This window comes from Lissotriton helveticus, chromosome 5_1 (assembly GCF_964261635.1).
Source record: "Lissotriton helveticus chromosome 5_1, aLisHel1.1, whole genome shotgun sequence".
NCBI classification, from domain to species: Eukaryota; Metazoa; Chordata; class Amphibia; order Caudata; family Salamandridae; genus Lissotriton; species Lissotriton helveticus.
In genome coordinates this window covers 395,610,845-395,626,525 of record NC_136065.1, presented here as the reverse complement: position 1 = coordinate 395,626,525, position 15,681 = coordinate 395,610,845, and the positions used below count along the sequence as shown (strand labels likewise).

General features: G+C 43.6%; 1 protein-coding gene across 2 annotated transcripts in view; it reads left to right on the top strand.

Annotated features, from left to right (window-relative positions):
• The first annotated feature begins 12,792 nt into the window (after positions 1–12,792).
• The window catches only part of USP48 (ubiquitin specific peptidase 48), a 725,601-nt gene continuing 722,712 nt past the window's right edge, over positions 12,793–15,681 (top strand). Inside the window, exon 1 of one of the 2 annotated variants that reach the window (XM_078642611.1) lies at positions 12,793–13,174. In XM_078642611.1, coding sequence (XP_078498737.1) covers positions 13,041–13,174 — 134 coding nt within the window. In that variant the 5' untranslated portion in view covers positions 12,793–13,040. The remainder of the gene's footprint in view (positions 13,175–15,681) is intronic. The other variant, XM_078642612.1, reaches the window with a different exon arrangement.

Here is a 15,681-nt window from a genome sequence, read left to right as displayed (position 1 = left end):
GGACACAGCAAGAGCCCAGGGCCCAAGGCTTACTGGAGGGCATAGCGTGAACCAAGCTCAAGGGAAGGCGAGCGAGACAAGGCACGCGCTGGCAGGGGCTAAAGCGAAGACAAGGACTCGGTTCATTAGAGAGCCAAGCCGGTACCGTACACACAATACAACAACTACGACCCCAGCTTCAAGATCTGAACCAGCCAAGGCACTAGCAGAGACGCAGAAAGAAGGAAGACTGGGCAGCGTTCAACTGAGAAGAGGAATAGGCACGATGGCGGGACAAGAAGGAAAGTCTGCAAGCGACCAAAAAAAACTGAGGAAGGAAAACCCGGAATCGCCTATGAAGCTGAAAGGCGAAACGGCTAGCCTAGAGACAATCCTAAGAAAGATTAATGAGGTGAAAGAAGTGGCGAAAGAAGCTAAAATCACAATAGACAATATGCAGCTGGAGCTAACAGCGATACGAGCCGATCGACACAGCACAAACACTCGGATTGAAGCCGCTGAGGGGAGAATAAGCGAAATGAAAGATGCAATGAGTAACAACACCAAAGCCACAGCGGAGTGCTCAAAGATCACTAAAGCGATACAAAAACAACTGGCCGAACAGGACGACCGGGCCAGAAGAGGCAACATAAGGATACTGGGCGTCCCAGAAGGAACAGAAGACAAGGCGGGGTCCTGTGCAGCCATGCTAGAGGAAGTGCTGCCAAAACTAACAGGCTTGAAATTTGACAGGCAGTTCGAAGTTAATAAAGCCTATCGGGTGCCAGCAGGAAAACCCACACCAGGATAAGGCCCAAGACCAATAATCTGCTGCCCGCTCAGAGCTGACCATACTGACGCCATCTTCACTTTTGCCAGGAAAAACCAAAATTTAACCTGGGCGAGCAGCAAGATAGTGCTAACACAGGACTACTCCAAGCCAACTGTGGAGATCAGAAAGGGTTTTCTAGCCATGAGAGACACCCTACGCAAAAGGAACCTCAACTTCAGCTTCGCAGGCCCAGCACGCTTCAAGGTCACAGACAACTGGCGGACAATGGTCTTTGACGAGCCAGAGGATCTGAGAAAGTACATACGAGAACAACCAACAGAAGAGATGGAGACGAAAAACCCAGGAGCAGTAGAAAGAAGAGCCTCGCCGAACGATGCGGACAAATCGGAATAAAGGCCGGAACTTATGTACGCCTACATACAACTTCTACCTCACCGATATCTACCTTAAAGGGGCGCCCGCAGGGTCCCTAACCAAACTACAACCCATGATCTTTGATCTATGGCCTATGCACAGCAACGTGATGCAAAAGTCCCCTCAACAAAAGAACTGAAAGGGGGCAACAAACAACAACCAATCACAGATGTACTTTTTACCGACAACTACCTCAAAGGTGTGCCTGAAGAGCCCCTAACCAACAGAGGGGAAAGTGGGCAAACCACAGCGATCTACCTCGCAGACAGCAAAGACCGTTGAAAATGAACTGCAACCAGAACAAAAGGGCACCCCAAAAAGGGATCGAGACATGCACAGCCGGACACGTCAAGCGATCATGAACCAAATTAGGAAGGCACCATGAAGAACTGTAGAACCGTCAACATAACCTCAGGGAACATGCGGAGCAAAGGAACATTGTCGTCGCACACCCAATCAGCAAGTAAGGGGGGGAGGGAGGGGAGGGGGGTACGAGAGGGGGAGGAGGGCGCGGGGAGCACATACATGGGGTAACTCGACTTCTTTTTTTCTATCTGTCTATCTATCTATCATCCACACGTTGTATCAGGAGAGGTCAGCGCAAGAGAGAGAACAGACAACTACATGCAAACGAGGAAAATGAGAGAGCCCAGGACAGGGAGGCACACAGAACGAGGCCAGACACAATGCCAGATGCACAACAGAGCAAATTACACACAACAACCAATCCCAGCTCACCACTGATATCAAGATAGTGTCCCTGAACGTAAAGAGTCTCAATCACCCGGTGAAGAGAAGGAAAGTCTTCGAATACCTGGCGAAACTCAAAAGCGACATATATGTACTACAAGAAACAAGGCTAGAAGCAGAGGATATAGGGCGACTCAAAGCCAGCTGGATAGGCGAAGTAATAGGATCACCCGCACAGAACAAAAAGAACGGGGTTGTAACAATAGTAAGCAAGAAATCAAAATTAGAACTGGGTAGCTCACAGGCGGACACGGAGGGCAGAATGCTGGTGACCAGTCTGAGGAGAGGAGAAGAAGCAGTACACGTGGCCAACATCTACGGCCCTAACACTGATGACAGGCCCTTCTGGGACAGAGTGGGAGAACAACTAAACACAATGCCACAGGGAGAGCTTCTAGTGGTAGCAGGGGACATGAACCAGGTCCTGGACCCAGCCATCGATAGGCATCCGCACAGACCGAGCCAAACATCACAAAAAGGCAATATCCTATGGAACCTTTGCACCAAACTAGATCTCAAAACCCGGATGGCAGGGAATACACGTTTTACTCAAACCCCCACAACTCGTACAGCAGAATAGACTACATCCTAATATCAGACACACACACCCACCTCATCGACCACACGGAGATAGGGCTACGAACCATTTCAGACCACTCACACATTAGCCTAGTGCTATCTGGGAAGCACAACGAGAAGCCAACACGCAGATGGAGGTTCGATGACAACCTGCTTAGGAACACGACAGCAAAGGCAGAAATAGAGACAGCAATAAAAGAATACCTCGCAATTAATGACACACATGAAACGGACAGGAACTCACTCTGGGATGCCCTAAAAGCCACAATTAGGGGAACAATACTCGCCATCAAGGGCAGGCTGAATAGCGAGAGGAACAAAAAGATTGAAAACCTAGAAAAAGAAATCAAAAACTTAGAGACAGGGCACATACCGAACCGGGAGGATAAAAACACCCTCACAACCTTAACCAAACGGAAATACGAGCTGAACAGAATCCTTAGTGAGAGAGCGGGAACTTGGATAAACAAGTATAAAGCCATCAACCTATGTACAGCAAACAGGGCAGGGAAAAATCTCGCATCCTATCTCAAGTGTAAGCAGAGACAACACTCAATAGCAGCCGTCAAGGACGAAAATAACAAATCCCAGACCGCAAACAAGGAGAAACTTAGGGTGTTCAAAGACTTCTATGAACAACTCTATAAAAAAGACACCACCCTAAGAGACGACGGATGCAAGGAACTCCTAGTACGAATATCTACACCAACTCTAACGGACAGCGAACGGGAGGTGCTCGATTTACAAATCACAGGGGACGAGGTAGTGAGAGCCACAGCCAGTCTCAAAGACAACAAAGCGCCAGGGCCAGACGGCTTCACAGCCGCGTTCTACAAACAGTACCTCCACATACTCAAGCCCTCAATGACAGAGGTCTTTGCGAACTGCGTCCAGAATGGGCACATGACACCATCAATGGCAGAGGCCAACATAATAGTTATACCAAAAGAAGGCAAAGACACACAGCAGGCCAAAAACTATAGACCAATCTCACTTATAAATGTAGATTGTAAAATCTACGCTAAAATCCTTGCAACAAGGCTCACGCACACCTACCCAAGCTCATACACTCCTCGCAAGTAGGCTATCTTAAAAACCGCATGCCCCACGACAACACAAGGCTGCTATGCCACATAATAAACCACTCCTCCAAAAGCGGCAATGCAGCAGTGATGATAGACCTAGATGCAGAGAAGGCATTTGATAGAGCGTCCTGGCCGTTCCTAGATCAGTGCATGCAAAAATGTGGGCTAGGCCCCAACTACAGAAAGATGGTCATGGCCCTTTACAACGAACCCAAAGCGCGAGTGGTAGTCAACGGAGGGACATCTGACCCACTCTGCCTAGAACGAGGAACGCGACAAGGGTGCCCACTATCTCCAGCCCTGTTCCTCCTAGCGATAGAACCACTGCTAAACATGATAAGAACCAACACAGACATAGCGGGGATACCAGTGGAGGGGGAAATTTTCAAACTAGCGGCCTATGCGGACGATGTGCTAATCATCACTGAAAATCCTGAGAAATCAATCAAAGCCCTGATGGACACCATAGACCAATATGCACAGGTCTCGGGATACAAGCTAAATAGGGAAAAATCAGAGTGCAAACCCCTAAACATCCACACCACAAAGACGGTACTAGGTACATCGGGGCTGACATGGCAGAAAAAACCCATCAAATACCTTGGCCTCCTTTTTGAGAGGGACCTCAGGTCCACACTAGACCAGAACGAACAAGCCATACTATGTAAGATCAAGGAAAGAGTAGAAGGATGGTCACCCAAATTCACCACATGGTGGGGAAGGGTGGAGACGGTCAAGATGATGCTCACACCAATAGTGAACTACATGCTCAACATGCTGCCGCTGGATAACACAGAGGACTTCCACAAAAAATTGGATAAATTGCTCAACACCTTTCTATGGAAAGAGAAGAAACCCAGAATTATCTTACAGAAACTAAGATTAACAAAAGACCTAGGGGGCCTCAACATAACAAATTTCAAAACATTTCAGACAGCGTGCATAGCAAAACAGGGACTATACTGGCTCACCCCCAAACAAGACTATACCCCGGCCTGGCTCACGTTAGAAAGAGGACTACTGGGCGGTATGGAACCCGTCGCACTTCTGACAGCAACCCGGCACCCTGCAATCAAACACAACCCCATTTTAAGAAACACCAGGAAAGCCCTCCTAAGTATAGACAGACTACTAGGTACAAGTATAAAGAAAACCCAGCTGGAGTCCATATGGCACAACCCCAGAATCAATTACAGGGACAAAACACTAGACATGCACTCATGGTACAGACATGGCATCTCCACAGTAAGCCAACTTCAAAAGCAAGGCACATACACCACTTTTGACACGTTCAAAGAAGAACACGAACTGGACAGCATAGAACTGTACAACTTCCTAAAGATCAAGGTAGCAATAGGGAAGGCAGACTTGAATAGACAGACACCGTCAATCCTACAATACGCCACGATCCTTAACAGACTAGGGCACCAAGTAGCACACCTCTACAAAGCCCTGAGCCCCAAATCCACCAAACTCAACAATAAATGCATTTCCTACTGGGAAACACTAGCGGGAAGGGAGCTGAGCGAAGAAGAGAAGGCTGACATCTGGAGATCCACGTCAAGAAATAAAGTAACAACCACCCTAGACCAGACCAAATTCTGGCTGATACACAAGGCATACTGGACCCCCGCCCGCCTAGCCTCCATAGGAATCCGCGAGAGCGACTCCTGCTGGAACTGCAACAAACAAACGGGGGATCTGGCACACCTTATCTTTCACTGCACCAAGGTTAGGAAGTTCTGGAACACGATTGGCACACTGATAAACGACATCACAGGGGCCGCACTACAACTAGACTTTCACAGCCTAGCAATAGGGTTCATGGCTCCCTCAATCACAGCCAAAGAAGACAGAGACCTGATTGACCTGCTACTGACAGCAGCGGTCAAGACGGTACTGTACAACTGGAAGGACACAGGGAAAGCCACGTTCAGAGCCTGGTTCATCTGGGTCACCTTCCTGAGGGGGGCGGACACTATAACGGCGAAACATACACCGAAGACGCACAGACAGTCAAACATGTGGGAGTCTCTAGACAACTACCTTTCCTCGCATAAACCCCCATAGACAGACTTGCCTACAACCGCAAGAAAGCAAAAATTGCTAGGCATCAGTTTTTCAATTCTAGAAGAACTCTGCCAAAAATAGGGGAGCTTAAACAAACATCACATGCAGTCATTCAGCAAACAGGGGGTGAGAGTGATCGTATCTATCCTAACATCACTACTGTTCCTGCCTTAGAGAATTTTGCTCCTCCTGGAGACAACTCAACAAGGGGAGGCCAAAATGACTTAGGGAGGGATATGGGCAAGGCGGGTGATGATGATGAACACTTTCTCAAAACAGTCTGGGTTACCCTGAAACAACTATTGTCACCTTTCGAACTAAGACTGTCACGTATTGAGACTCACCTGCTTGAAATGGACAAAACTTTAGTATCCCTGGCCACGCTTGGCCTAAAACAACTGGAAGCTACATATCCCCAGATTACTGAGGGTTCCTCACAGGCGAGTAATGATGGTACCCAACCTGTTCCAGCCTCAAATGCTGGCATCCAATCGGTATCAGTCCCTAACGAGGCATCCCCTGCTCCTACAATTCTTCCCTCTCCTTTGCCCTCCTTATTACTCAAACAGATTCCAATTCCTAAACCCCGGAAAATTGCAAACGTTCCGGTTTCCCTCCCATTAAGTTCATTAAAACCAGATACAAAACCTCCCATAAAACAAGCGCAGCCCAAAAACTCTTTTAGAAATGATCTGAATGTGACCAAGCCTATTTCCCCCCTTTTACAGCGCACATTTAACCAACACCAAAATCAACAGAATTTTCGCGGGGGCTATATTGACCTCCCTCCCGATGCCGGGCCCTATGTTGCCATTTTAGCTGGGGTACCTACACTTGCCCCTGACACCGTGGAAACCCAGTGGTCCTTAAAGAACAAAGTGATCCACTGGTTAAATACCAACAGGCAGCATCCGCACACCACCACGAGCAGGGTTTTAATGGTTAGGCGAGTTCCATGGGTGGGTCGCACTAATAAAACCATATTAGGAGACTGTATTGTGGTGTCATTTGCAGACCCCCACACAGCCCAACTTATCACCACATGGGATACACAGGCGATGCACCAATCGATTGTTACTAAACCCCTTACCTTTTTTTACCCTCCTAAACAGATAGTTGAGCCCTCTGGGGTCTGGTCCACAGCCCATAACCACAGATGGAAGGGGCACGGGCGGGAATGGCAACCCAATAATAATTGGTGGGAAAGTGCACCCACTATGAATAGGTTTGAATGCCTAGATCAGGTGGATTGACTGGGAACTCTTGATCTTTCATCTTGCTTGAGCGCTCTAAATCTTCCAACCAAGGCCAGTAACATTGACAATTTACCATCTGCTAACAAAATTAAAAATTCCCTGGGTCCAGAGGAACCCTGCCCAGCTCAGGGTACCCCTGCTGTGAGCGCCACACAAAATCTAGAGGTGGTACATTCCCTAGGCTCGATAGACGTAACGGGAAATGCTGGCCAACCACCCCAGAAAAACATCGACTTAAAACATTCACTCCTATCATGGAATGTAGCAGGCTTGGGTAACAAGATCACCCATAAACCCTGGCTGGAGATTGTACAGAAGCATGGCGTTCTATGCCTGCAAGAAACTTGGCTTGTTGAGGAAAGTCATATTATGGGGTATCGAACATTTCATTCACCCGCGGTTCCCTCTCCCCAGGGTCGAAACAAAGGGGGCCTGTGCATATATATATCAAATGTGGGAGACATAAAGGTATATGATTTTCATCCAGATCAATACTTTCAAATTCTTTTATTCAAATGGGGCACCACACAAAAGGTGATATTGGTAAATTTTTATAATAACATGCCAGCAAATGAAGTAGAACTGACCTTGAACAAAATGTCACACCACATTCATAAAGTGAGAGATCAAAACACGGGGGACCACACAGTTCTATGGGTGGGAGACTTTAATTGTGCCATCTGCCCATCTTCTGAGTTAGGTTTGTGCGGCCTTTCAGATCGTGGTGAGGATGACCCTTTCCATTTCTCACACACCAAGCTGGGATCCCTCCTCAACAGCATTATTTTCTCTTTTGATCTTACTTTCGTAAATCAGGCATGTTCCCCCCCAGTTCCCTTTGCCCCAACATATAATGGCAGAGGCTGTGAAACCACAATTGACTTTGCACTGGTGTCACCCATCAAACCCAATTTTATAACTTTCTGGGAGATTGGGGACGACCCAATGAGCGATCATTATCCAATTACTTTTGGGGTAATGATCACAGAGGAGAAAGCAAAGGAATCTTGTGGGCCGCTATATCCCCTGGAGGTCACTCTAACAAAAATAAACGGCTATGTGATAAAGTGGGAGAAAATGAATCCCTTAACCTTCTTCCACGGCCTCATATCATCTTGCTTTACAGACATACTTGTCTGTTTAGAAGAGGATATTGATCCAAAGGCGATCATGGCAGCTTTCGCTAATATTCAGCTTTACACCAAAGATATGCTAACGAGGAGCTATAAAAAGAACGAGAAACACACACGCGGGTGGTTCGATTCTAGCTGCACAGCTGCCCTGAAGAAACTGAAGAAAGTTTTAAACGCTATTCCAAAAGATAGGGTGCAAATTTCCGAGGCCAGACGAGAGTATATAAGGGAAATTAATCACCGCAAGGCAACAATGAAATGGGAGGCTTGGGAAGCTTTGGGGGAAGCTGCCAGGAATAAGGACGCTAACCTCTTTTGGAAAGTTATAAGATCTGTATATAACACAAAAGCTAGTGACAACTGCATAGATGTAGCAATTACTGCAGACCTCTGGGTAGAACATTACGGCAAACTTTATTCTAACAGCCAGGGGGACACTCAGACCCAACAAAAGGAATCCTTAGCTTTGAACAATATATCTTATGATCACCAGTCATTTGACCCCCCAGTATCCCCCTATCCAATTGACTTGGTTTTTACTGCACTAGAAGTGGAAAATGCCATCAGGGAAAGCCCATCAGGGAAAGCTCCTGGCCCCGACTATACCCCTGTGGATGTATATAAAACAAACCTCGATTTTTGGGCCCCCCTTTTAACTAACGTTTTAAATATGGGAAACAAATGTGGCTTAATTAACACCTGGTCAGATGCAATTGTAGTGCCCATTTTTAAAAAGGGGAACAGGGACGATCCTGCTTGCTACCGTCCTATATCTCTACTGGACGGTCTTATGAAAATTGCAGGAAGGATCGTCCTTAAGAGAATTCAACATTGGGAGACAGAGAAAAAGGTTATTTCCGAATTCCAATACGGGTTCCGAAAGGGAATGGGTACCCAGGAACAATGCCTTAATCTGTCCCTATTGATTTCCAAATACACCGAGGCCAAAAAAGGGGACCTGTTTGTTACCTTTGTTGACCTCAGCACAGCATTTGACTGCGTGGACCACCTTCAGCTCTGGTCAACATTGGAATATATCGGAGTGGATTCCACCATTATCATATTTATAAAAGAACTATATAGAGATGCAGGGGCTAGAGTGAGGTTCGGGTCCCAGGGTCAATGCACACAGAAATTTCCCATAAACAGAGGGGTTAGGCAAGGCTGTATACTCGCGCCCCTCTTATTTTGTTTTTATATAAATTCTATTGTAGAGCACTTAATAAACATCCAAAGTGACTATCCAGCAATTAATGGTAGGCCTGTACCCATTCTTTTATATGCCGATGACGCGGCAATTATATCTAGGACTAAGGTAGGGCTGCAGAGAGCAGTAACTGCATTCTCATCTTATATGGGGAAACGAAATCTGAAAGTGAACATCTCTAAAACCTTCTCCATGGCATGCACTCAAAAATACAAAAGGCCACAATGTTCGATATATCTTGACGAGCAGAGAATTGAGTGCACAGACACCTTTTGTTATCTAGGTGTCGTTTTTGAAAGGAAAGGAGGTTGGAAACACGCAGTGACCGCGAGGAAACTTGCCTTTAGTCGCGCCATTGGGGCCCTGCGAACTTTCGCAGCAAAAATAGGGGGCAAACCGACCGCTGAGATGTTACAGATCTATCAAGCTAAGTGTATAGCGACAGTCACTTATGGAGCAGGCTTATGGGGCTTCGAAAACGTGTCCTCACTACAAACTTGTGAAAACCTTTTTATTCGCTACTTACTAGGTGTGAGCAAATCCACTTCGACTTTTACCACCCACATTGAGACGGGCCTCAAATACCTTAGCGACACTATAAAGTTATCACCGTGTTTGCTGTGGCACAAAATCTGGACAACTTTGGAATGCCAATTTAATAGAGAACTCATCATGGACTGTAAAAATTTGGATGGCGCATCCAAAATCAAGTGGTTACGATACGTCCAGATGATGTTCGCTGAAATTGGACACTCCGAATTTTATGATACGCCAGAGTCCTTAGAAAACTTGTCCAGGCCAGCTCTCAAAAAACTTTTAATGACACATCTGGAATGTGCCAGATGGAATACTGAGAAACATAAGAGTTCTACCCTGTGTTATCAAGAAATTACTCCTATTGAGGGTTTACAAATGTATCTCAGGATTGAAACTGTACCATATCCCCGTATGCTTCTCACTAGGCTGCGTTTAGGTACCTTCTTCCGAATGGTCACTTTTCCAAAACACAATGATTGGACTTCGGCGAATATACTTTGCCCATGTGACGACCATTCTTCGCAAAGTAACATTCATATTATGTTCTTTTGTAACTTTTACTCTGCTCCGAGGAAATTATTCCTCTTACCCCTTCTTAAATCCTGGGGCATAAGAACATGTAAAACTGCTTTTTTGAAGTTACTTTTGCTAGATGAGGTGCATGTAATCTTTGTTGTTTCTCGCTTTTTAATGTCAGTGGTAAAATACAGAAACTCGATGGTGTGAGTCTAACATGTTTAAATTCGCCAGAATTACTAAACTTGAGACTCTTTTGATTACATGTTTATTGCTGACCTCTTATACATGCAAAATGTTTTACAGATTCTTTGCAAACTTTTTCAAATTTTTTAACGTGGAAATCTTTTAAAATGTATGATATAAACTGTTTCTGTATGCTTTTATGATTTCTTATGTAAATCGAATAAAGCCAATTTGATTTGATTTGATTTGACAGCACAGCCAGGTACACAACCCGATAATCACCACATGCATATCGCTCATCGGACAGTAGATACACCACAAGACCTGTAAACAATCCTGCGCTTCTCCACTCTCTCTCTCTTTTTCTGCTACCGTCGGGGATGGGGATGAAACAGAGACAATCATCGGAAAAATGAGAGGGGATGGAGGAAGCCAACCGAACCAACCGATATCCAACAACGAGGGGAGATGCGAACGAATGGACTAATCCCAATAAGACTGAACCCCCCCCCTACCCCCGGGGCGTTTTTCTTCTTCCCATGTATATGTAATGCCCCATGTAAATATAATCGTCAATAAAAAATTACGGTAAAAAAAAAAAAAAAAGAGTCTGTTGCATTGGTGTCTGAATCCAACAACTTATTTTACATGAGCAAGAAACAATCTATCAGCTTTTCACTTCCTACTCTTGGTCAGGATACTGTTGCTGTTTCTGTATGTTTCTGTCCTGACTCTGTATGTCAGGTTTATTTCAGCCCAACAGTACATCAAATGCTGCTGGTGATCAGAAAACTTTAACCATGGCCTCATTAATGACTTTTTTAAAGCAGTAAAAATATACGCACGCACAGCAGGGAACTGAAAGGAGTTTCTCGGCTAATAAACAAAGCAGTGCGCACCCCGGTGGACTAGCGATACTATGGTTTAAATAAGGGGGCGATAAAACATTTTCTAGTTTTCGCATGATGAAATTTCAGTTCCATTAAGGACTGAGAGGCAAAGATAATGCTTCTCATTTGTTTACTACACATTTCACCAGTGATTCCCCATAGCTGCCAAGGTTTTAGATTGCTTTGTGTGACATTTTCATAGTGTCAGGTAGGTAGGTAGGAAATACGTTTATTTAGACAATTGTCCATAAAGCATTCTAAAACCACAGTTAACAATTAAATTCAATAAAAAGAAGCATCTTACTACCCAGCAGCCCCATCACATGATTCATCATAACATTTAGTTTGACCGTAAAAAAACAAGCAATTCCAACTGCCACATCTAAATGGCGCATTTCTGATAACAACTCCATAGCTTTCCCCCTATGGATAGTACCATATTTAAAAAACAAAAGGTCTTAAAAACTTAATTCGATTTGCAGAATTAAAAAATACAGTCCATTAATATATGTAGCAAGGAACATTTGACATTCAAGGGGCGGGACAGAGGCCACTATTATCGTGGATCCAGGCCCTGTTTAGGCGGGATGAGTAGATTGGGTTACAGTTCTTTAGTCATTGTAAAATGTGTCATATTTATTCTTACTTTTGCTTGTACACTCTGTTCAGGCTATTTTTGTTTGTTCTACCTGCAACAGTTCTCTCATGTAACGTAACTGGTTCTATTGTACAGTGCTCTGACACCTTCGGGTAAAGTCCGTGCTTTATAAAAATGCATTAAATAAAAAAAATAATAATAATAAATAAATACAGGCTCTGACGTGGTTTGCGACTGAGGACGGAAACCGAAGCCATCAACAAGCTACTACGAGGCATTGAAGTCTTCTGGCTCATCATCATTGGAGGAGGAGTATTTGAGAAAAGAACTGGACCAACAGGCAACCTAACCTTAAAACGTACACTCCAGGCAAAGGCAAGGGGGTGGCCATATTTGAACAGACTACTTCTTTTGAAACATACTGATCCGCTGCAGTACACGGTGAAGGTATCAAGTCGATGGTACAATTTAAAAAATAATACGAAAATAAAATCCTCATACCCCAAAAGATGTTGTAAATATGATAATTTCATAATCAACAGTCCACTCGCTGAGCTGTAATTGCATCTACATATCAAGTTGAATTGATTCTTGTCTACAACCTGCATATTGCGCGCTCATTGATATCTGCAAAAAATATACTTTTTTTCTGAATCATGCTAAAAAATTGTTTTTATTATAAACCGTTCATGCCATTACATTTGTATTTTCATTTCGAATCCTTTTCCTGGAAATGTTTCTTGATATTCGATGGTTATACGTGTTTTGGGCTTCTTTTGGTAGGATATATACTTGTTTTGGGCTTCTCTCCGAGGGGAGTGGCGCTTGTACTTGGATTTTCTGATCCATTTGGGAAATATTGTCTAGCACCTATCAAAATAGATATTTACAATTCCCTTAGAGCATAGCTCACCTATCCCTTTGTCATATACCTGAAGAGTCTGGCTTGTAAGGTTAATCGGATTCCCCTGGATATATTGCGACGTGGTTACAGAACCGAGGCCCGATCCCCGGCCTCGCGTACTGACCGTCTCCGGAGCAGACTCCATGGCCCCTCGCTTGCAACTGGAGAAGGCCGCCTGGCGCTGGGCGGAAACAGTGCGGCCCGAAGAGGTTTCCCAGGAGCATATAGAAACAGCATACAGGGTGCGGCTAGAGCCCTGTGTGCGTGGGCTCTGCAGGTGCGTGTCCTTTTAAATTCTGCTATCATTTAAACAGTGTTGATGTACAGGGTTCGTCTTTCATCATTTTTATACTAACACTTCACATGCCACATCAATTTTTCTCTAATGTTGTTTTTTCCCTCCAAATTTGGGACATGCTTTAAATTACATGTGGCCAGTCGCCTGCATTTGTCTCCTCCATCCCTGGGTGGCACTGCAGACGCTTGTAAATGCTTATTTTGTACATTGCCTGAGTGTCTTGAAAATGGAAACTTCCTAATTGCGTATGTCTTGCGCTTTATAATATTTCAGTTTACTATCACGTTGCTGAACTTTCAAGCCCAAATAATTCAGTGATTTTTATTTAAAAAATATATAATGTTTACCTTTTTCTTTTTGGTTTTCCCATTTTCTCTTTTTACTAATACAGACGTGTTCGTTTGTTTAAACCCAGTAGTACGAGTGTGTAATCCTGTTAAATTGTCCTTCAATTCTTTCCAAACGCCGAATGAAAACAAATTGTATTCGTATATTATTTATGCCTCGTTAGGGGTAGTAAGCACTAGATGTAAACAAATGTCACATCTAACCCGTATATGCCTCTGATCCTCCTGCGTCCAAAATCGGATTAAACACATGTTTTTGGTATTAATTTAGAACATTCCACAACATCGTATCAGAAACACATTCTTTCATTCATTGTGGTTCTCATATCCACACCTGATCTTCACGTTCCTATGCATTCATGCATGTATGCTTCAAATACGTTGCATTTCCGGAAGTTTTATTCGCATGTATCCTTCCTCTTTTCTGAACATGAATAATTTTTTTGCAGTACGTTTCGAGAATCAGGCATCGTTGTTTATATTGAAAACGTTATATATATATATATATATATATATATATATATATATATATATATATATATATATATATATAATATATATGTGTATATATATATATATATCATATTTGTTAACTTATTACTTTCACTGTGCAGGGTCGGTCCAGAAAATTCAAATGTGTGGCTTCAATTTCATATATATGTGTATGTATGTATGTATGTTTGTCTCTTGGTGTACTTAAAAAAACTGTTTAAGTAAAGTTGCCCAACAGCCAGCCAAACCTTAACAGGCATACCAGATGCAGTGCTTATGACCTCATCCCAAATGAAACAGTTGTAATTACAAATGTAAATAATTTTACAGACGAGATTACATATCACGGTGCCATTGCATCAGAGAGCTTTTTAATGTAATATCATTAATTGGGTTGATTATGTATTGTGCAGTTACATTTGCTATGAGGTGTTAATATTTATAGTCCTAAACTTTGAGAGCATGGGCAGCAGGTCCGTCCATTTCTGCCATTGGATCACCTCACAGTGGGTGACTGTATTCAGCTTTTTCACAAAGAGCATATCTGCAGATTCCGTTCAGTGACAGGGGTTGCTGTGGTATGTGTCCTCCTCGAGACCTAAGAATTTGCAAAGCTAAAAGGAATTAAGCTAGCCAACGCCAGTCTGATTGGCTTTGCCAGTGCTTGTTTTCTAATGATGACTGCATATGGTTGTGTTGGAAAAAGGGATATTTCCCTAATACCTTCTAGTGCATATATTATTGATCTAATTCTCCAAAGGCAACTCATTGTCATGCTGACTAATTCGACAAACGTAGCTTCTCGCCAGCATAAATACCAGTCCCCATACACCCGTATGGTTTCCAATATGCAGATTTAGTACCATAAAAATGTTTGTGTTATTACATTTTGGTATTGTTGAATACTAAAGGGTTGCACAATAAGTAGATTGGATCAATTGATCTTGTGTGTGTGCGGTCTTGGTCCCAAACCATCATAGAACATTTAATTTACCAGTTTCAAGCACTGGGGTTCAGTTATGGGTGGAAACCAGTTTACCTTTAGAGCTTAGCAATACTTTGCAGTAATAAATCTTGAATGAAGTGTATGAAGCAGTATTTTGATTGTCCCGTAGAAGATTTCCTTAGAAGGAGGGAATTGGGGGGGGGGGGGGGGGGGGGGGGGGGCATAAAATGTTTTGATGTGCAAATTGAGTTTTTTTTTATAGAATCGTGTTTCCAATAAATAATGTAAATTAAATAAAAAAAATAATTGCATGCTAGGAAGCACCTGTAATATATTCTTTTCAAAATACATGCAAGTATACTCGGAGCAACTGGTAGAGAAACAAGCTTTAGCTTAATGCACATCAATCGAAAAAATGATTCTTTTTGGCAGAAAGACCAGGTACCTTTGGTTTTGATTAATGTGTTCTAAGAAAAGCATTTTAAAATGCACAAGGGTTGCTCTTGATGGTGGAAGTAAAGTGAACGACCAAAGCACCTCAATACTAAGTATAATTCTATGTACATTTTATTAATCTAATTATTACAAGAGACTGGTGAGACCGGACAATTAAAAGGATAAACAAATGGGAGAGCTAGGACCGTGAATGGTCCGTCCTTGTCCCCTGGTAAGTTTTAATAAACAACTTGAACGGACCAGTC